The following is a 22268-nucleotide window of genomic DNA, read 5'->3' on the forward strand; positions in this document are numbered from 1 at the left end:
CCTACTGTGTATGTTTTTCCAGCCTGTCCTCAGCACTCTCTGAACCTCAAAGGTTGCAAATAGAGATGTACAACTGTACAGTTAAACGTAACGTACTGTACATACATGGGCAGCTCTGAGACGGAAAGTACAAGAAAAACGCTGTCTTTATGTATTTAAATGTATATACAAAATTTTAATTGCTAGCTAAAGGTCTAATTGTCTAATGTAGTTAACTTTTGACTAGACACCCTTAGAAAAGTAGCTGTCGAAAACAAGATGTAAAATGACTAAAAACTGTTCGCCATTTTGTATTAGGGCTGCACAATATATCATTTTAGCATCGATATCGCGATGTGCGAATTAGCAATAGTCACATCACAGGATGTGCGATGTCAAGTATAGGGATCGTATGATCTGCACGGCCAAGGTTCAAAATGCACATGATTCTCGGATTAATTGCAAAGTTTAATCATCATAGAGGGAAATTGCATCACTTGCACGTGCGAACACTGAATTCTGTTTTCTTCCGCATCTATTTGTGCTTGAATGGACACGTACATGCTAAATTATGTCAAAATGCCCATATCCTCATAAACACAGTCGCTTATGGCTTATGTGAACGTAAATAATTGAGAAAGAAAATGGATGTTTCATTGTATTGCATCCATGCATTAGCACTTAAAGTGACAGCAGCCTAATATTCCTGCTGCTGTCTATGTCATTTATGTTAATTAAACAACATAAAAACAAAGAGAAAATGACTTTTGTAGCTTTAACAAAGATTAATTATATGTAATTTACACAGTGAAGACTATGCAGTGTTATTTAACATTTGACTATTCAATTTCTGTACTTGAATACTGTTAGACTTACCTGAAAGCACTAAAGCACTACTTCATTTGTATCTTTGTTCTATTGTATTATCTATGCTTGTAATTTGTTTATTATTTTCTATGCAGATTCACTCCCATTCTAGAATGATAAATTATTTCCAAATAGAGCTATTCAAGGAATTGTTTTCATACTGCAATATATAATCGCAGAAAAAAAATAATAATAAAAAAATTCTAATATATATATATATATATATATATATATATATATATATATATATATATATATATATATATATATATATATATATATATATATATATATATATAGCAATGTCAGTTTTTTTTCCCAATATCATGCGGCCCTATTTTGTATGTGACATTTTTCTAATTTATGAATATAAATGATATACATACAGTTATATACAGGATTTATTGGCTGGCTAATAATACTAAAATTACTACTACTACTACTACTACTACTACTTATTACTATTATTATCATTTGCATATTTTTGTGCAAGTAAATTAAGTAGTAAGTAAATTCAGTTTGATGGGATTGTTTTCCAGCACGCTAGAAAATAGTGTGTTGCCAACTACATGCATTACACTGCACTGAAAAAACATTATCATTATAAGTTATTTGAAAAGCTGAAATATGCGACTTATGAGGCTGATTATCATTGACGGGACTGACATTCGAAAAGTAAGAATATTCTACTCACTGTTTGTATGTCACCATGACAATAAGAATAGCAGGGATGCAGCACAGAATGATGATTATGGCCAGTGCCAACAGCGCCCCCTCTGTGTAGCCCACCGCCTGCGCAGCCTTCTTCACACTCGCCACAATGTCAGGAGAACGGATCTCCAGAATCCGCCCGCCCTCACCCAGGTACGGCTGGAACTCTTTATTGATGTCCAGAATCTTCCCGTCCAGGAACCTGTCAAACACACGTTTGCACATATTCATTTAAAAGATATTTTCATTTTTACAGAATAATTAAAGTTTTGATCTGCTCCCACTTAAAACAAACAATAAGTAGCATTTACTAAATTTCCTTTCACAAGTTTTTGCAAGCAGATTTTTTAAAGTAAATTTCACATATGGAATTAAGTAGAATCTACTTAACTAAGTTAAGTAAAATTAACAAAGAAAATAAGTAACTTTAATTGGCCAGTAAAAGTTTGTTGAGTAATAGCTACTTAGTTGAAGTTTACTTTGAATAAACAATGAACAACTGTATTTTTATTAACTAATGTTAACGAAGATTTGTAAATACAGTAACCAATGTATTGCTCATAGTTAGTTCATGTTTGTTAATACATTAACTAATGTTTAACTAATGAACCTTACTGTAAAGTGTTCCTGCAGTACTTTTTACTCAAACAATATTAAACCATGCTTTTAAAGTGTATGCTTTACTTAGAAACATCTAATTGAATTATACAATAGATATTGTGTAGACACCATATCTACATAATAGAAACACAGTACCCACCCGAACACAGGGATTTCAATACTTGGTACACAGTACACAATAACAGTAACATTTGACGGATCATTTTTGAGTATTTTGAGTAGAAAATGAACTCCAGATGTCACAGAATCACAAGTTGCTAAACCTTACAACAAAAGCAATGATAAAACAGTGTCAAAACAGCTGGAAAAAAATTACACAAGCACAAAAAAGCACACACTTTTCAGGTGGTGCAGTAATAATGCAACTGTAGTGATTCAATTGAAATATACGAGATTATACGAAAAACGAAATTGTGATAGTACTAAAAATAATTTTTGAAAATTTTGATCTGTTCCATAAACAAATATGTACCTCTCCGATAAACACATCATTATCACAAAACTCTTCGGGGTGATACAATACTGTACATTTCAGCTCACCTACACCATGTTTATACTGTACTGACTTTGACAGCCTTGAGATGATTGACAGCTAGATGTTGATAAAATGCAGTGTCAATGCAAAGCATCTTCAGCACAGAAACAGGAGCCAAGAATCCTGCTAATGAGGACAGCATCCGTTCAGCTGTATTTAGCCTTTTCCAGTTCATCTTATGGGTTACTAGGCAACATGATGTGCAAATCCTCATTCTCCCCTGCAATGGCTTGACTGTGCTAGTATCAACCTGAGTTATTATTTTATATCTTGATATATAGCTGATTATTAGGACCGCTCCAAAGCAGAGCAAGAGTTTGTTTTTTTGTTTTTTTCTCCTCAGCCGATGTGAAATCTAAAAAAGTCTTGCCTTTGTTGACACTTCGCTGATCAATAATGTTTAAACAGATCTGCCTGTTAAGTACTTTGTAAGTATCCCTGGCAGACCAATTAGCCCTACTGCAACAGAACACTTCAACAGAAGCACCTAGTAAACAGGACTGTTCAAACACAATCGATGATCCAGGTTTAATAAAGACTGATGAAAGACTGTGTGTTTGATCTATGTGGTCAAATAGACCTGCAACGCTACACAGATGAGCTTCACAACATCTGAGGAGATTTGAGGATGAATAGACAGGGTGCACAAAGTAACTTTGTTGCTATTTGGAATTTACAGCTCATTTACACCTGTATTTAGCGCTGTCTACATTCCATCAGATCAAGATGTTAAAGGTTTAGACCATTTACTGTCTCTTATTGTTACTGTTGTGTTTAACCATCTTTCTTCAGTGGAACACAGAATATATTAGAATAAGAATATATAAGAATATATTAAAAAATTGACTCACACTTTTAAGTGGAATTAATTACTCAGTGTACCTTTAGGGAACATACAAGAAGCTGGTATAAATAATGGGGCCTATATATATACAGTGGGTATATATATAAAATAAATATCACATGGTCCTAAGTATTCAGACCCTTTGCTCAGTATTTAGTAGAAGCACCCTTTTGATCTAATACAGCCATGAGTCTTTTTGGGAAAGATGCAACAAGTTTTTCACACCTGGATTTGGGGATCCTCTGCCATTCCTCCTTGCAGATCCTCTCCAGTTCTGTCAGTTTGGATGGTAAACGTTGATGGACAGCCATTTCTAGGTCTCTCCAGAGATGCTCAATTGGGTTTAAGTCAGGGCTCTGGCTGGGCCATTCAAGAACAGTCACGGAGTTGTTGTGAAGCCACTCCTTCGTTATTTTAGCTGTGTGCTTAGGGTCATTGTCTTGTTGGAAGGTAAACCTTCGGCCCAGTCTGAGGTCCTGAGCACTCTGGAGAAGGTTTTCGTCCAGGATATCCCTGTACTTGGCCGCATTCATCTTTCTCTCAATTGCAACCCGTCGTCCTGTCCCTGCAGCTGAAAAAACACCCCCACAGCATGATGCTGCCACCACCATGCTTCACTGTTGGGACTGTATTGGACAGGTGATGAGCAGTGCCTGGTTTTCTCCACACATACCGCTTAGAATTAAGGCCAAAAAGTTCTATCTTGGTCTCATCAGACCAGAGAATCTTATTTTTCACCATCTTGGAGTCCTTCAGGTGTTTTTTAATAAGCTCCATGCAGGCTTTCATGTGTCTTGCACTGAGGAGAGGCTTCCGTCGGGCCACTCTCCCATCTCCCGACTGCATCTCTGGAGCTCGGCCACAGTGATCTTTGGGTTCTTCTTTACCTCTCTCACCAAGGCTCTTCTCCCCCGATAGCTCAGTTTGGCCGGATGGCCAGCTCTAGGAAGGGTTCTGGTCATCCCAAACGTCTTCCATTTAAGGATTATGGAGGCCACTGTGCTCTTAGGAACCTTAAGTGCAGCAGAAATTTTTTTGTAACCTTGGGCAGATCTGTGCCTTGCCACAATTCTGTCTCTGAGCTCTTCAGGCAGTTCCTTTGACCTCATGATTCTCATTTGCTCTGACATGCACTGTGAGCTGTAAGGTCTTATATATATTATTCAGTGTGTGGCTTTCCTAATCAAGTCCAATCAGTATAATCAAACACAGCTGGACTCAAATGAAGGTGTAGAACCATCTCAAGGATGATCAGAAGAAATGGACAGCACCTGAGTTAAATATATGAGTGTCACAGCAAAGGGTCTGAATACTTAGGACCATGTGATATTTCAGTTTTTCTTTTTTTAATAAATCTGCAAAAATGTCAACAATTCTGTGTTTTTGCTGTGTGTACATTAATGAGGAAAAAAAATGAACTTAAAAACTTAAATGATTTTAGCAAATGGCTGCAATATAACAAAGAGTGAAAAATTTAAGGGGGTCTGAATACTTTCCATACCCACTGTATATATATATATATATATATATATATATATATATATATATATATATATATATATATATATATATATATATATATATATATATATATATATGCTACTGTAGTTGTAGTAATGCAGTAATGTCTTCCTATATGGTTGTTTAAGAAAATGAAAAGCAACACACTCCATCTTTTAGGGTTAAAAGGACCATTGCCAAACATATGACATGCTAGAAACATAATAATAACTGTAATAATGATCCAAATAGATTCTTAAAGGTGCCCTAGATTGTTTTTTTACAAGATGTAATATAAGTCTAAGGTGTCCCCTGAATGTGTCTGTGAAGTTTCATCTCAAAATACCCCATAGATTTTTTTTAATACATTTTTTTAACGGCCTATTTTGGGGCATCATTGACTATGCACTGATTTTTTCAGCACGGCCCCTTTAAGAGATGCCTCCCTCTGCCTCACGAGATCTCGACTATATATACATCGCATAAACAAAGTTCACACAGCTAATATAACCCTTAAATGCATCTTTACAAGATGTTCGTCATGCATGCTGTATGCATGCTTCGAATTATGTGAGCAAAGTATTTATTTAGATGGTTACGTTTGATTCTGTGTGAGTTTGAGGCTATGCTCTGTGGCTAAAGCTAACATTACACACTGTTGGAGAGATTTATAAAGAATGAAGTTGTGTTTATGCATTATACAGACTGCATGGGTTTAAAGCTGCTGTAGGTAACTTTTGTAAAACATTTTTTTTTACATATTTGTTAAACCTGACATTATGTCCTGACAGTAGAATATGAGACAGATAATCTGTGAAAAAATCAAGCTCCTCTGGCTCCTCCCAGTGGTCCTATTGCCATTTGCAGAAATACACCGCTCCCGGTAAGAAACAACCAATCAGAGCCAGGAGGAGTGTCTTAGCAGTGTCAATCAATCAAGCTCGCGTGCGCGCTGATCTCACCCCTCCCATGCACAGCGCCAGCGCATACAGGCTTCAAGATTACCGGTGTGCCGCAGCTTTGCTTATGGCGGAAAAACAATCCAAACTGTCAATTCCTCGAGTGGCACCTGCTCATAAAATAAAGACGGGTAAACGGAAAAAGACAGATGACGATGATAAAAAAGCCAAAAAGAAAGAATTAGATAGAGCCCGAAATAAAACGAGGGTAAATATCGGAGCGGCTTTTCCGAGGTGGAGGGAGCTACGTGTCCTGAAAGGATTAAAAACCAATGCAGAGTCAGCCACATTTCTGCTTGACAAGTAAGTATCCCTGCTTGATTTGTTTAATTTTTTAAGAACTACACAACTAAGATAATTTCAAAACAGGACTGACAAATTATGTATGGCATGGTTTCTTGTAGATTTCAGGGTGGTCCTTTGCATATAACATCGTTTTATTTCGCCATAAGCAAAGCTGCGGCACACCGGTAATCTTGAATTTGACGCCTGTACACTGTGCATGAGAGGAGTGTGATCAGAGCGCACGCGAGCTTGATTGATTGACACTGCTAAGACACTCCTCATGGCTCTGATTGGTTGTTTCTTACCGGGAGCGGTGTATTTCTGCAAATGGCAATAGGACCACTGGGAGGAGCTAGAGGAGCTTGATTTTTTCACAGATTATCTGTCTCATATTCTACTGTCAGGACATAATGTCAGGTTTAACAAATACGTAAAAAATATTTTTTTACAAAAGTTACCTACGGCAGCTTTAAAAATGAAAATAGCAACGACTCTCGTCTCTGTGAATACAGTAAGAAACAATGGTAACTTTAACCACATTTAACAGTATATTAGCAACATGCTAATGAAACATTTAGAAAGACAATTTACAAATATCACTAAAAATATCATGATATCATGGATCATGTCAGTTATTATTGCTCCATCTGCCATTTTTCGCTGTTGTTCTTGCTTGCTTACCTTGTCTGTGCACAGATCCAGCTGTTAATACTGCCTTTCCTTGTCTAATGCGTCGAATGGGCTGGCATTATGCAAATATTGGGGTCATACATATTAATGATCCCGACTGTTACGTAACAGTCTGTGTTATGTTGAGATCCGAGTGTTTTCCGGAAGTCTTTTAAACAAATGAGATTTACATAAGAAGGAGGAAACAATGGGGTTTGAAACTCAATGTATGTCTTTTCCATGTACTGAACTCTTGTTATTCAACTATGCCGAGGTAAATTCAAATTCTGATTCTAGGGCACCTTTAAGTATTTGCTATTAAAACAGTGACTTTTTTTTTTGGCCAGGCAGTGTATTATTGGTGATAGCAAATAAAATAAAATAAAATAAAATAAAATAAAATAAAATAAAATAAAATAAAATAAAATAAAATAAAATAAAATAAAATAAAATAAAATAAAAAAATAAAATAAAATAAAATAAAATAAAATAAAATAAAATAAAATAAAATAAAATAAAATAAAATATAAAGCCAATAATAGTTTTGGTTCCATGCGACTACTAGAAGGAAGTATAATGCTTAATTTTAAAGTTTTAAACGCTACATGTTCCACTAATTAGAAAAAGAAAGGAACAAACTCAAGCTGAACTGTAGCATACATGACATGGTGACAATATTTTGTTTCTTTTTTAATTAAAGCCCGTGGAATGTTTCAGATAGTTCTTTCACCTCTCTGAATCACGTCCCTGTTGTGGAGGAAGAGAAACAGCACGGGTTAACTCACGCTGTTACTGACATGCAGTGTGAACGTGCTTAACAATGGCTGAATGTTTTTTATCGCATTTCAGAGTCAATGGGCTTCTAACCAGCAGGACTGGATTCATCCATACAAAACATTACTGAGAGTGACAATATGGATTCTGGACAAAGAATTTAGTGTGAAGGGAACATTTGTGAACACTGAGGTGCAGCTTAGACCCTACAGCTTTGCGAAGCAGATTTTGATTTTTATTACCTGAGACACAAGAAAACAACCTCGTCTCCAGCAGAACATATGAAAGGAGAATGGCGCAAAAATCAGCGGTCTGCTATTCTCAGTCAGGAAGGTACATACACACAAAAACACAGTCTAAAAGCAGCATGTCCCCCATGTAACTGAGTCAAACAGCGACAGATAATGTCCACACAAACACAGGCAAAAAAGCATGTTCTCATCTGTAATAAAGAACATTCACAAATGAGAACTTTTTTTAAAGGGACAGCTCAGTCAAGCCTCCCTCTGCCCCAATCTGTTGTGTTTTCTTTTGTTTTCAAGGACTTTGAGGGGCTGTTTTTTTGCACAACACCATTTTCAACTTCATCCTCAGCCAATCCGTGACACCTTGATGTTATTAATCTAAGAACTCTAAAAAGAACCATAAAATTGGTCAAAACAATAGCTTTGTGCAAGAAAAAAAAAGTTAACTAAAACTAAAACTGTTCATTAAAACTTACTTTCGGTAACTGAAACCAACCTGAAGTAAAATTTTCAGCTTGATTTCAATTACGGTGCTTACGGAACTACTGTGGTTGAGTAAACAACAATAACACTACAACAACAACCATGCCTTAAATATCTCAGTTGGTTCTGAAAATGTTTACACAATAAAAAAAAAGACATGCAGATTAAACATGGAGAGCAAATAGAGACTTCTGCCTCAATCTTATATTTCTCAGATTTTCTCCTAAGACCCTCACATGCATCTTAAATTAGTTGAGATCTCAAAAAATTAAATACAATTAAAAAGTCAGAGATTTTAATACTAGCTTCAAACATTTCTCATCAAATTCTGGCTAATTATTTCTCTGTCAACAGTTGTTTCATTTGTCTTCATTTCTCTAAAGAAATGTTACCAGTAACCTCTGAGCCATAAAAATTTCATCTGGGCAGCTGCTCTGCTTTGAGATACAAACACAAGCAGAACACATCTCACAGTAAACAAAATAAAATGTGTATAAGAGTAAGATGTGAGGCTAGAAAGGCAGAATAAGGCAGGTGGTCTGTGATCTCCTGTGCTAGTGAATATGAATGAGATGTGTTTGTTGGCTCAGTAAACACATATTTGAACAGAATCCTGATGACTTGTGTTGGATCCCAGTGACAGACGCGTCCCTGCTGAGTCATGGGGCACGGCAGAGTTTAAATGAGTGTATTGCTGTGTGCCTGGACGTCGTGGGGCTTTTTCATCTCAGCTGAAGAGTACAGGTTCATCCTGTATAGAACAACTGTTTACAAAAGCAATTCATTTCCTTTTTCTTCTGCACTTTTTGCATTTTTGCCACTATCTTTTTTTAAAGACGATTTAAATGATTTATCTAGTTAGTATTATTATTATTTTTTTATATTTTTAGCAGTTGTGGTGTAATTTAGTTGAACTCCGTCTAGCTGTAGTAAAACAAGAATAGGCCTTATGAAAACACTTCATAGAAAATGTGTCCAATCAGGTGGAATTGCCTAATTATACAGGGCTTAAGAATGATTAGTTAACTAGCTGTTTATGCATCCCATTGACTAGATGATTTTGAAAATATGTTGTTTAGCACAGAAGAGCATAAACAGGCAGCGATGGTGAGATGAGGAGAAAAGAGAATCTGGAATTGTTGCAAGCCAGTTTTAAAATGTCACATCAACACCATAGTCAGAGCACACAGGACAAGGCTCTGACTTTTTCCCCTTTTCCCAAATGTTGGAAACAAAGTAGCAGACTGTTTGTTAAAGATGTTTGGCTTACTTGAAGAGCTCTTGTCTGGAGATAGCTCTGTTGGTGAGAGGGTCGATGGCGTACACCTGCAGGTCTGATTTGGAGTAGTCTTCAAGTTCATAACCTTCTCCATGCCGCCGTGGGCCGATCGATTCTACTATCACTTTAGCACCAGGGATCTGATCTTGCACATATCGCTCCAAAATACTGAAAAAGATGGTATATGAAATTGCTTAATCTTCCTCAAATGTTAAAATGCGAAATCCACCAACTTAATTTCTAATACTTCTACTTTGCATCTTAATAAACATATCACTTGTTGCGAAACTTAAAGGGTAAATCTCAAAAAAAAAAAAAAAAATTCTCATTACTTTTGAGTTTGTATTTCTCATGATTATCACTCTTTTTTTTTTTTTTTTTACAATAACAGTCATGAGAATCCTTCTGTCGAAACATTTTTTGTTTGCTTTTATTTTTAATTAAAATCTTCAGAGTCCCGCAAATGACATGCGGACAATATATATATATATATATATATATATATATATATATATATATATATATACACATATATATATATCGTTGCCATGAATTATCAATTTGTTCCCATGACTTACAATACACCAGCACATTTTACTAATTCGTTCCCTTGTTCTACAAAAACGTGGCCATGATGTAATAATTTGTTCCGATTTTGAGATTCTTCCTATAATGCATTTATAAAGCATACAGAACAGTTATTGCATAAATTGAATGAACAGCACTGTATTGTCTTTGGTTTGAAACATACGGACTAGCATTGATAAAGCAATCATTTTGTCTTTTATTATGATTATGCTGCAACTTGCTGAGCAAAGTAGTTTTATTTTGCTCATTGGATTTTGCAATTTGAGCCCAATTCTGTGTTTTAACAATTTGGATGGCCATTTAAATCAAAGCAAGTGGGAAAACAGAAGCTGCTGACAGTGCAGGAAACACTTAATGCCACTCAAGGAAACCAGCAATGCAGATAAACACACCGAGGGAGGAATTCTCACCTAATCAGCTGCTCTTTATTCTCCTCCACCACAGTGGGCGGCACGTTAGAGACCACAACCTGCATGTCCAAGGCATTCACAACGGAGACCTACGAAAAAGATTTGATTCATGTGGTAGAGCTTATATGCACAGGCTTGTTATAGCTAAAATAATCATATCTCGATGATATTCAATCTGGATTTTATGTATTTTCTCTGAAAATTGCTTAAAATGACCAAATAGTAATAGCAAGTATAGAAAAATTCCCAGACTTCATAGCATACCACCAAGCTTTAAAGTGCTGTTTGCAGTTGTAATGGTCTTTAATTCAATTGGTCAGTAACAGTGTGGCGGCAAGATGAACGCTTATACAACAATTCTACTGCTAGTGGAAATCGAAAATGACACAAACATTAATGACATGATGTTTAAAACCCTGATACATTGCAATACTAATTCCTCTTATTTTATTAGGCATTCATTAGCTCCAGAGATTTCTGGGAATTGCACAAGTCACTGGCTGCAACACTTCAGGAGATATAACAGCATAAATAATTCAGCTGACACAAAAACAGTTTATTTATATATTCATTACTGCACTAAGTAGTGCACAAATAGCATATGCACTTCTGCACACAAACATTTACTGAAACATAACGTATTCATCAAACCAAATCGACACTCTGGAGAGATATTTTCACTTAATAACAGTGCAGATTGTTATGTGATTTAGACTCATTTTAAATTAATCAGTCAGTGATTTGACTTGAACCCCAAACATTAATTTTGCATAACCATGAAGGATGAGAGAAAATGTCATATCTCAAAGCCACATGTTTTGAGTGGGAACTCTCAGCTGTGTTCGAATCCTCTTTTCACATGAGGTGCATAAACAAACTTTACAGGTCAAAGGTGCACTCACCACCACATCAGCCCTGCTGCTCAGCCCCTGCCCATAATTGTCCGTGGCGATGACCTGAAACTTGAAGTAGGACCTTCGCATGTTTCTGAACATGATGGCGCTCTTGATGACGCCAGTGTACGGCTCAATAACGAAACTGTCCTGCCCCTCGGGAGTGGGAGGGATGATCAGTCTGTAGGCCATCTTACTGTAGTTTCCTGTGTCGATATCTGTAGCCTAATACACATGAATTACATGAAGAAACACCTTGATCATGGAAATGAAATTGGTTTTGAGAAATTTACATTATTTGGTCATATAACCGAAGAAATGGAATACTTGAGAGGCTTTGGGCCAGAATTACTAAACAGGGCAAATTAGCGCTATCCCATAAAAGTGCAGAAGGAAGTGGAAACTTCTGCAGGTAATTTACTGACAATGCACATATTAAAGAACACAGACACAGCAGATCATTTCTATAATGACTAACGCAAGAGTAGTGCAAATTAAAAAATAACGTGGCTTGGCAAATGATATGGTTGGATAACGTCTTCAAAATGCCCTGGAGTCAATAATTGCAGTCAATCAGCAGAACTATGAATATGCAAATTAGTCCCTGCCTACATTCAATCACACCAGCTCGGACTACCTGATCCACTCAGTCAATTGTAAATGCTACACAATAGCACAAAGTGGAAATACTTAATTCAGCCATATATGTTTGAACCAGAAACTGATTCAGAAAAAGAGGAAGAGCAAATTATACAGGCTTGTCTACAAGTCAATGTATTAGAATGGAAATGTGTTTAACGGTAAACTACGTTATCAAACAGCTCATAATGTGTTGCTAACGTCCCATTCGCCATCTCAGACAGCTGCTTTTTAAAGATCAGCATCCTTAGAAACACTTTGAAGATCACAGAAAGTCAGTGGAGAAAAGCCCCATCCTACAAGTTGACTGGATTTGTTACATGTTTTTACAGTAGGAAACAGGGGTGATTTCAAACCGCATTTTTGAGACTGTCCTTGGTTCACTGCAGTTTTAAGGAGAAAATAGTCAGCAATGGTGTTGACTGATGAATTTCCACATGGTTTGTCTTAAAGCATATTAAAAACACCACATAGACATAAACTACTTTAAGAACTTGATTTTCACCAACAGGGAGTCATTAAGACATACTTTTTTGATAACAGCACAAATATTAGCAAACTGACTACCGCAAACCTAGTAAATAACGTTGGATGATTTATTTAAATACTCTCTTACCATAAATTTTGAGTCTGAAAGGGAAACTCCTACAAATGCAAATGCAGTAAGGTCAGCTACATGTTTCACTGTGTGTCTTTAGTAAATCCTGGCAGTAGTTTTTAAAGGGATAGTTCACCCAAAAATTAAAATTTTTGTTGTTCCACACCCGTAAGACCTTCGTTCATCTTTAGAACACAAATTAAGATATTTTTTGATGAAATCCGAGACCACACAAATGCAGCAATGTCATTGCACCTTTCAAGGCCCAGAAAGGTAAAAAAAGACATTGTTAAAATAGTCCATGTGACTACAACGGTTCAACCTTAATCTTATGAAGCGACGGGAATACTTTTTGTGCGCAAGAAACAAGCAAAAACAACAACTTTATTCAACAATTTCTTCTCTCTCCTGCCATTTTTCTACGCTGTTGATGCAGTAAACACATAGCAGAGCTTCCGGATTCCACATCAGAACATGACTCATTATTGGCCGGCACACATGCATGTCGTGCTGCTCACATCAACAGCATCAGCCAATACTGAGTCAGCATTCTGACGTAGAACCTGGAAACGCTGCACTGCGTCTACAACGTAAACATGACAGGGAAGAGAAAAAAAACTGTTGAATAAAGTTGTTTTTTTTTGCACACAAAAAAATATTCTCGTCACTTCATAACATTAAGGTTGAACCACTGTAGTCACAAGGACTATTTTAAGGATGTCTTTGCTACCTTTCTGAGCCTTGAAATTGGTTATGATGTTGCTGTCTATAGGGAGGTCAGAAAGCTCTCGAATTTCATCAAAAATATCTTAATTTGTGTTCTGAAGATGAACAAAAGTCTTATGAGTTTGGAATGACATGAGGGTGAGTAATTAATTACATAATTTCCATTTTTGGCTTTAATGGCAAAAAAGGGTTTGCACTGGCTTCAGCTGTTAGTAATTCTGACCCTTAAATAAAAAGTAATATGTTGGCCAAACTATTCCTTCAAAAACCTTGGTGGCAGAGATAGAGAAATAAATATAAACGCTCTGCAGCTTCCACTTCAGCGATGACCTAGAAATGTAATAATCCCATATATCATCAGATTGTACGTCTTAATGCTTTTTATAGATGTTTAAAGACTCCATTTATGAGATAACGGTCACCTTGTGGGAACACAGTGGGTATTTTACAGGTGTCCGTCACTTGTCTTCCACATTGTCAGAATGGAGAGAGAAGCTGTCTATGCACAGTTACTAAGATATGGGGGGAAGCGAGTAGATTTGAACAGCTAGAGAGAGAGATTCTCTAGTGTTGACAGGTGTGTCAGGATGTGAACAGCATGTTCTTCTCTATAAAAATGAAATATAATGTACTGCAGACACCAACACCTGAACAAAATTTCCAACCCCATGAATTAATAACCTATTTAAAGTGTATTCTGCTAGTATTTTGCTTAATAACAAACTACCACAATCTTTGTGGTTAATGCAATCTCAAATTTAGAGGCAAGTTTAAACAAATGAAGAAATACAAAAACACTACCACTTAAAATTTGGGGACATATTAAATTGATCAAAATTGACAGTAAAAATGTTCATATTGTTACAAAAATCTATTGCTGTTCCTTTTAACTTCCTATTCATCAGTGTTTCCAGCTGCTGAAGAGTTTGTGGTCATCTTTGACATATTTTTCTCTATGGTGAAAGATCTGGACTGCAGGCAGGACATCAGCACCCAGACTCTTCTATGACAAAGCCATGCTATTGTAATAGCTGCAGTATGTGGTTTTGTATTGTCCTGCTGAAAAACACAAGGCCTTCCCTGAAATAGACGTAATCTGGAGGGGAGCATATGATGCACTAAAACCTTTATATACCTTTCAGCATTCATAGTGCCTTCCTAAACATGCAAGCTGCCCATACCTTATGCACTTATGCACCCCATACCATCAGAGATGCTGGCTTTTGAACTGAACACTGATAATACGGTGGAAGGTCTCCCTCCTCTTTAGCCCAGAGGACATGGCGTCCGTGATTTCAAACAAGAATGTCAAATTTGGACTCGTCTGACCATAGAACACTTTTCCACTTTGAAACAGTCCATTTTAAATGAGCCTTGGCCCACAGGACATTTCTGGAATTCGGGTTGGAAATGCGGTTCAAACTTGTATGCTTATAAATTTCTCTATGAAACAAAGGAGGAACATTCTGAAAAATCTTTATGCCTCTATCTTGCACGTTTTAACTGTTGTGTCAAGTGTGAAAACATTATGAAAAAATATATAACAACTGGACAATGTTTACAAATGCAAATACAGATATTAATGAATAAAACAGATATGAATAAAAACTTCTTTAACACTCTGGAGTCAGAGGTATCGCTGCCGATACCACCTTGTTTTTTTTCTTACCAGTGTGAAAGAGACTCAAAATACTCAGTCAGTGGTGCACATACAATTAAGAGTTATACACCATTTTAATCTGTGAAGTATCTTCTTTTATTTGTTTACACTCAGAGTAAAAAACAAAATGATGTGCTTTTTGTAAAATAAAGAAAAGTAACATGATGCGTGATCAGTCGTCTCCCTCTGAACGAAGTCCAATCTGACAGTTCTCCGAAAATGAACTGTAACTTAGTGAATACTAACCACAAGAAAATGAGACTTATGTCTAAAGACACGTTGAAATGTCAGGTTTTAAATCGTGTAAGTCAAATCGAAAACAAAAATTCTCTCTTTATGTAATCTGTGTGAAAAAAGAGCCATGTCAGACGCCTGTGATTCAGCTCATTATCCGCTAATTCGGCCACGCCCACGGAGCCAGCACTATTCAGACGCAAATTCTGAGGCAATACATGTATACATTGTCGCAATCGTGTATTTATTATCTTCAAAAGTGTTTATCTGCATGTTATAGCCATGGTTAGTGATCTCTGGAAGCCACTGTTAGTTCCTGAAATGTCACATGTTATGCCTGTTCTTCATTAGGAGGCATTTGTGGACTAAAGGTGCACAGAGCGCCCTCCAACTGCAAGTATGAATTGAAAACACAGTTTCCAGCGCTCATAGTGATGACAATAAATATTGAATAAATATTACTCATCTGTATAGAAAATTGACGTAAACATATGAGAATCCATCAATATTTCTTCAAATGTGCATGCTTTTAAGCATATTAAGAAATGACAGTCAATATACGATTTTAAGGGTCAAAATGTGAAGCTTGAGTCTTAGATCTTTTTAATGATGTATAGTTTGTCAACTGCACATTAACATTTATAATAAATTTAGTAGCCTATATGAAATGTCATAGAGGTAGGAATGTTCAGATGCTTTGCATCACAGAAATACATTATATGTTAAAGTATATTAAAATAGAAAACCATTATTTGATTAGAGACTTGAGACTTCTTTTAAAAACATTATAATGGCAATGCGTCCAATCTTTTGACTGGTACTGTAATTTAACATAGGCCTATACAAAATTTTCTTCACATGATGTTCAATAATACGTGCATGCATGAGATCACATTTTTTTTTTTTTTTTTGTCAAGAGTGGACATTAATCCTGTTATCAGCATGATCACCTGACTGACTGAAAGAGTTCATTATGCGGATCGTTTGTCTTCTCAGGTGTGAATCACAGCATTATTCATGATGATTCACACCTCCACACATACTGTGTTTCTTGACAAAAAGTGTCTTACAAAATTTAAATCTCTCTATTGTTTTATATGAACGAGTAGGCAGGATAATTTTACATAGTTTTGAAGTAAAAACTCTAGTGTACAACCTATATACCTCCAATACCCAGAAGTCTTCTGAACACAGATTTAATATATATTTTTTGGCCTTATTTCAAGTTTTTTGTTTTTTCAATAACCATGCATAAACGTTATTCCTTAAAAAAAACAAACATGTACATACATGTTCCTCACATATTATGGTAGCCTAGTTTGTGCTAAATACAGTGTAATGACACTTTTGTCATTTATATGTTTATGAACAACTGAAAAAAGCACAAATGTCAGGGCATGTCAAAACTTCTCCAGGGCCCCAAAAATCCTGAGAACCCAGAAGGTTAAAGACATATTAGGGTCTTTTCCTCACAAAAGCTTTCTTATGACTTCAGAAGACTTAGAATACAGTATAAATGAACTATTTTTTTTTACCTTTACTTTTTTTTTTTTTGTGCCATTTTTCAATTGCCATTGGCACACACGTGAACAGTGTTCCAAAAAACAAAAAACAAAATCTTTTTGTGTTCTGCACATTGGCCGATATTAGCATGAGTAAATAATGACTTTTTTTTTTTTTTTTTGTCAATGCAAGTGTCTACTACCTGCCTTCAGCAAATCAGTTAGGACTACTGAGTCAGCATTATGTCACTTAATTAATATTCATGAGTCCCACCTAAGGCTTATATTATGGCCCCAAGGCATTCAGACTGTTCCTAACACTGCTGCCAAGGAATGAATAACACATAACATATGCACATATACTCACCACAACTTTCAGTACTGTGGTGAAGGTCTTAGTGTCTTCAGTCACACCTCCAATGTAAAGAGACCTTGTGAAGACTGGTGGATGATCGTTCTCATCTTGAACGTCGATAAATACCTTAGCTGTGTTTGCTGGTTATATTTAAACACACACACACAGGAAAAACAGACCTCAGTTTATGGAACTATAAGCCCTATTTGTCACAGTTAAAACAAAAAGGCAGTGTTAATGTAAAAACACACACACAGCTGCTGCAACCCTCTCCACACTGTGGCAGACATGAGAAATATGCTCTGTCAGAAAGCATTTGTCTTCTGTTGCACTAAACGACAATATATAAAGTCATGTGGTGTAGATGTGCGCACACACAGGGGAAAGCGCAGATGAAAAGCTGTATATCATAGCTCAATAATAGAGAAAAGAGAGAAATGAAGAAAAGAAAAACAGGAGGGTAAGCGAGAGAGGGAATGTGTGCCAGTCTTGTTATGTACAACAAAATTTCTATCAAAGTGAAAACAAGACACATGACAGGACAAATGCGCGCGCACACACACACACACACACACACACACACACACACACACACACACACACACACACACACACACACACACACACACACACACACACACACACAGTCATTTGTACAGTTTGTCCTATCTGAGGTCTGTGATGTACTCACTGAACTTTTAAGTTAACATGAAATGGAGTTTGCAACCCATTTAATTTCTGTAATGTGGCATATAACTGAGTAAATATTCAATGAGATACATATTGAACAACAACAACAAAAAAAGTAGGACAGGACTTTTTTCATCCATTGGGATTTGACTGAATCATGGAATCTGGGCCTGATTGTGAGTTTTCAATTGGATGATGAAACTACTTATCTCCTGAAACATCGATAACACTTTACAATGAGGTCCCATTAGTTCATGCATTAACCATCATTAACTAACAATGAGCAATACATTTGTAATAGTATTTAGTAATTGTTGTTAACACTGAGGAATGAATTGTAATTTATTGTGTGTGCTTGTACCTTAAAGTGACCTGAGCTGTATTCTGCTCTCATCCATTAGCACACATCTATAAAGTTTTAATGAAGTACACAGAGTACTGGAGGAAGATCAAACCTCTCACAGGAAGAGGGAGATGAGCTTTGCTCTACTTGTCAGTCCTGTCTATCTCTCAACCTTATAAATTGTATGAGTTCTACACTGATGAGCTCTCAAATAAATCATTAAAGCACTAACGCATTAGAAAGGTTGTGCACTGCAGTGATATGACCATAACTGAAGGGTGTGGCTTATTGCATTGCTGTTTCATTTTAGAAATCTTTTTGTTGTTGTTGTTGTTGTTGTTTTAGTCAAATGGTGCATGGCAACAGCAACCAATAACAACAATAAAAACATACATACTAAAAGTAATTGAGTTAATTATCCTTTCCTAAAGAAGGCTCTTTATAGCTGCCAAGCAACGCTAAAACGCTGTTTTCAACATTTAAATAAATAAATAAAATAATAATTAATGATCCAGATTCTCATTACTGAAATTAAAGAATTTGAATTTGGATTATTCTCAATGGTGATCGATTCCATTACTGTAATTCACATTTTTTTCCCATTGCATTACTGTAAAGCAATAATTAATAATGAATATTTGTAGTTATGAAATTCTGGAGAAAATGTGCTTAATTGTCATGAAAATAATGTGAAAAAATTTGGTCCTAAAAATTGGATTTTATTTCACTTTAAATACAAAAGAAAAGTGTGGTCATATACTATTCTTTACGTGGACTTTTTTCAGTATAATGACTTTTATATCTGTCATTTACTTCACTATAAAATTGTAAGATCTCCCCAAATAAAATTCTTGAGAATATGTGCTTCAGTGTTGTTCTTACTTTTGGAGGGAACACGTAGGTTGGCGAGGATGATGTCAAGGGAATCGGCCTGCACCCGGAGCACATAACTGGTCACTTTCTCATAGTCCAGAGATTTATTTGTGTAGATGATCCCAGTGCGGTTATTGACTCTGAACTCACCTGTAAACACAAACTGATCAGAGAACAGTTCACAGTGCCTTCTACATCAATGATGAGTGCTCAGGCCACTAAAAATTCACAGCATTTTCACAAACCACCTGCAGTATAACTTAACCAAATATGCACTTGTTAGTTCTACATTTTATTCTAAATTTAAGATGGATTTGACCAAATTTATTGAAGAACCGCATACAGGATTGCATACAGGTTACTCACCTCCATCGTTTCCGCTCACTATAGAGTAAAAGACAGTGGTGTTGACAGCTACGGCCAGAATCAATCCCACAGGCGTTCCGACAGGAGCATTCTCACTCACCGGACTAAACCTGCACAACACAGCAGAAATAAACCAGAGTAAATGACACACTTCATTCAGCATTTAAATAACACACAGCTGAGGGCAGTGGAGAACTGTCATTTCTCGTGTGATTACTGTGATAGAAATGTCAGTTTTCTGTTACGTACTGAATTAACATTAGAACAGTTCAACAGGCCCTCCACTCCCACAAAAGACCTAAAGAAAGTGCAGAAAGACTTTGGTTTACGAGGTGAAGAGAGTTTAATTGCTGCATTCAAAAGAAGCATTTATGAATCAAAGATCTAATGAAAAGTTGATTTCTAAAGCTTTCGTCTACAACATGAGGTGACCTCTGAAGCTAGTGATTCTCAAATGAAGAATCAAAGGTCTGTTCTGATGAAAACAAGGCTAAACACAAATGATAAAATGCCAAAGCTAAAATGCTTAATTATCATCCACAGTTTGGTCAGTAAAAATAAAGACTTTAAAGGGGAAGAAAAAACACTTTCCATATCTGTCATTTATGTCCAAGGCTGGAAATAAATGTTTCAACTGATGCAAATTCATCTGTCATTTGTTAGAATTTAGGCAAATTAGGTAGATGCTAACATGGATGGGTTACATGAAAGCCTTAAAAACCATGAACAAAACTACATAGAGTAAAAGAAAATACTACCCAGTCTATGGGTTCGCATTCAATATGGTTTCTATGGTAAATTAAAACAAGTATCAAAAATCAAGAGATATTTACCAAACAAACACTCAAACCATATACATTACCATTTGGGGACTGGAAGGTTTTTTTTTTTTTGTTGGTTAAGAAATTATTAAATTGATGATAAATGGCAGCAAAGAATTTTACATTGTTACAAAGATTCATACTTCAATTAATTTTGTTCTTTTGAACAAAAATATTAAGCAGCACTGTTTTCAACATTGATAATAATATGAAATGTTTCTTGAGCACCAAATCAGGATATTAGAATGATGTCTGAAGGATCATGCGACATTGAAGACTGGAGGATTCAGCTTTGCCATCACAGGAATGTATTACACAAGTTATCTGTACCCATCACTAATATTATTGGTCTCAACCTCTCTTACGTCATGAAAAATGGCAGAAAATAGGACTATCGTGTGGCTTTAGTGTGTGACAAGCTCCTGTTAAGTGTTTGGGCGGAGGAAAGGACAAAAAAATGGAAAGTTTATCTGAAAGAACTGTCACAGTTGCTTTCTCAAACAGGAGAGGACCACACGCCAGCCATCAGAAGTGGGCGGGCATGACACGCTTGTCTCTATTGTCCAACAGTCAAAATACAGCTATCACCGTGAGATCTCGACAAAGAGCTGCTGACTGCCTGGGTTTCTCTGCACCATAAACGGGGTGAAGCGCTTTGCTCTGTCTCTGAGACAATAGGGCACTGCCGCAGTCAACTGCTACACTGACAGCGAGGAGCCGAGGTCACGCTGAAATCTCAGCGATGCTCAGCTTCATGCTGGTTTCCATGGGGATCACAGAGGACAGAAATAGCCAGAACCTCAGCGCAGGAGTGAGAAAACACAAAGAGGAGCATCTTTTAATGGAAATGAGTTATTGCAACACTCTCACACACAGTAGCTATCTTCAACAGCACATCTGTAATCTTCTCATTGTCATGCTCTCATTGCATTACATTGCCACACAATCGCACAATCCATTTAGCTCTGCTGCATATATTTGTAAAGTGGGATTTTATGCAACTGCATGTTAACTTGTACGTTAACAGTGGAAGTGAGTCAAAACTTTATATACACTTTTTGGTTTCTTAAATACACTTTTTTAAATTACATTTTTTTGTTTACCTCCTTGGGGTGGTATCATAGTAATGTGATGGTTTCTGTATGTACACTTTATTAGGTACACTTTGCTAGTACCGTGTTGGACCTGCCTTAATTCTTCGTGGCATAGATTCAACAAAGTGCCTCAGAGATTTTGGTCCAAACTGACATGAAAGCATCACACAGTTGCTGCAGGTTTGTCGGCTGCACATCCATGATACGAACCTCCCATTCCACCACACCCCAACGGTACTCTATTGGATTGAGATCTGGTGACTGTGGCGTAGAGGTCTTCACAGGTCCACTTGGATCCGAAAACCTAAGGTCCGACCTGAGAAATGAGTGGGTTCGGGTCCAAAACTTTGACAAGTGCTTCGGACACGGGTCGGGTTTAGTATTAGTGGCCTCAGTTCTCAGGTAATTTAAAATAAATGTGCTTTTTCCGAATGGACCCGAGAAGACCTGAATTCTTTTAAACTACGTTGGGCATTTAACAAAATTTTATTATTAAAAACAATTCTATGTCAAAGTTATCTCACTTTTTCACTCTGAATCCGCGTTTCTATGTGCAATGGACTCTATATGCACGGTTGCTTCCACATTTAGACTCAATGAGTTGCTCCATTTTTGCATACCATTTCAATAACATTATGCAAAATATTATAGGACGTAATGAGACTACAGTGATGAGTGATTGACAGCACTTCAGCCGCGTTCATGTAAATGCATTTTTGAGAAAC

At 36.5% G+C, this 22268-nt stretch overlaps 1 protein-coding gene across 1 annotated transcript in view; it reads right to left on the reverse strand.

Moving 5' to 3' along the window:
* LOC125277223 (protocadherin-15-like) overlaps positions 1 to 22268 on the reverse strand; it is a 274335-nt gene that overhangs the window by 37788 nt on the left and 214279 nt on the right. The window contains 7 exon segments of the mRNA XM_048205573.1: positions 1541 to 1759; positions 9743 to 9919; positions 10750 to 10838; positions 11652 to 11867; positions 17369 to 17496; positions 19272 to 19412; positions 19629 to 19738. Of these exon segments, the coding sequence (XP_048061530.1) occupies positions 1541 to 1759; positions 9743 to 9919; positions 10750 to 10838; positions 11652 to 11867; positions 17369 to 17496; positions 19272 to 19412; positions 19629 to 19738 (1080 nt within the window).

Source organism: Megalobrama amblycephala, linkage group LG10 (assembly GCF_018812025.1).
Source record: "Megalobrama amblycephala isolate DHTTF-2021 linkage group LG10, ASM1881202v1, whole genome shotgun sequence".
Classification (NCBI taxonomy): Eukaryota; Metazoa; Chordata; class Actinopteri; order Cypriniformes; family Xenocyprididae; genus Megalobrama; species Megalobrama amblycephala.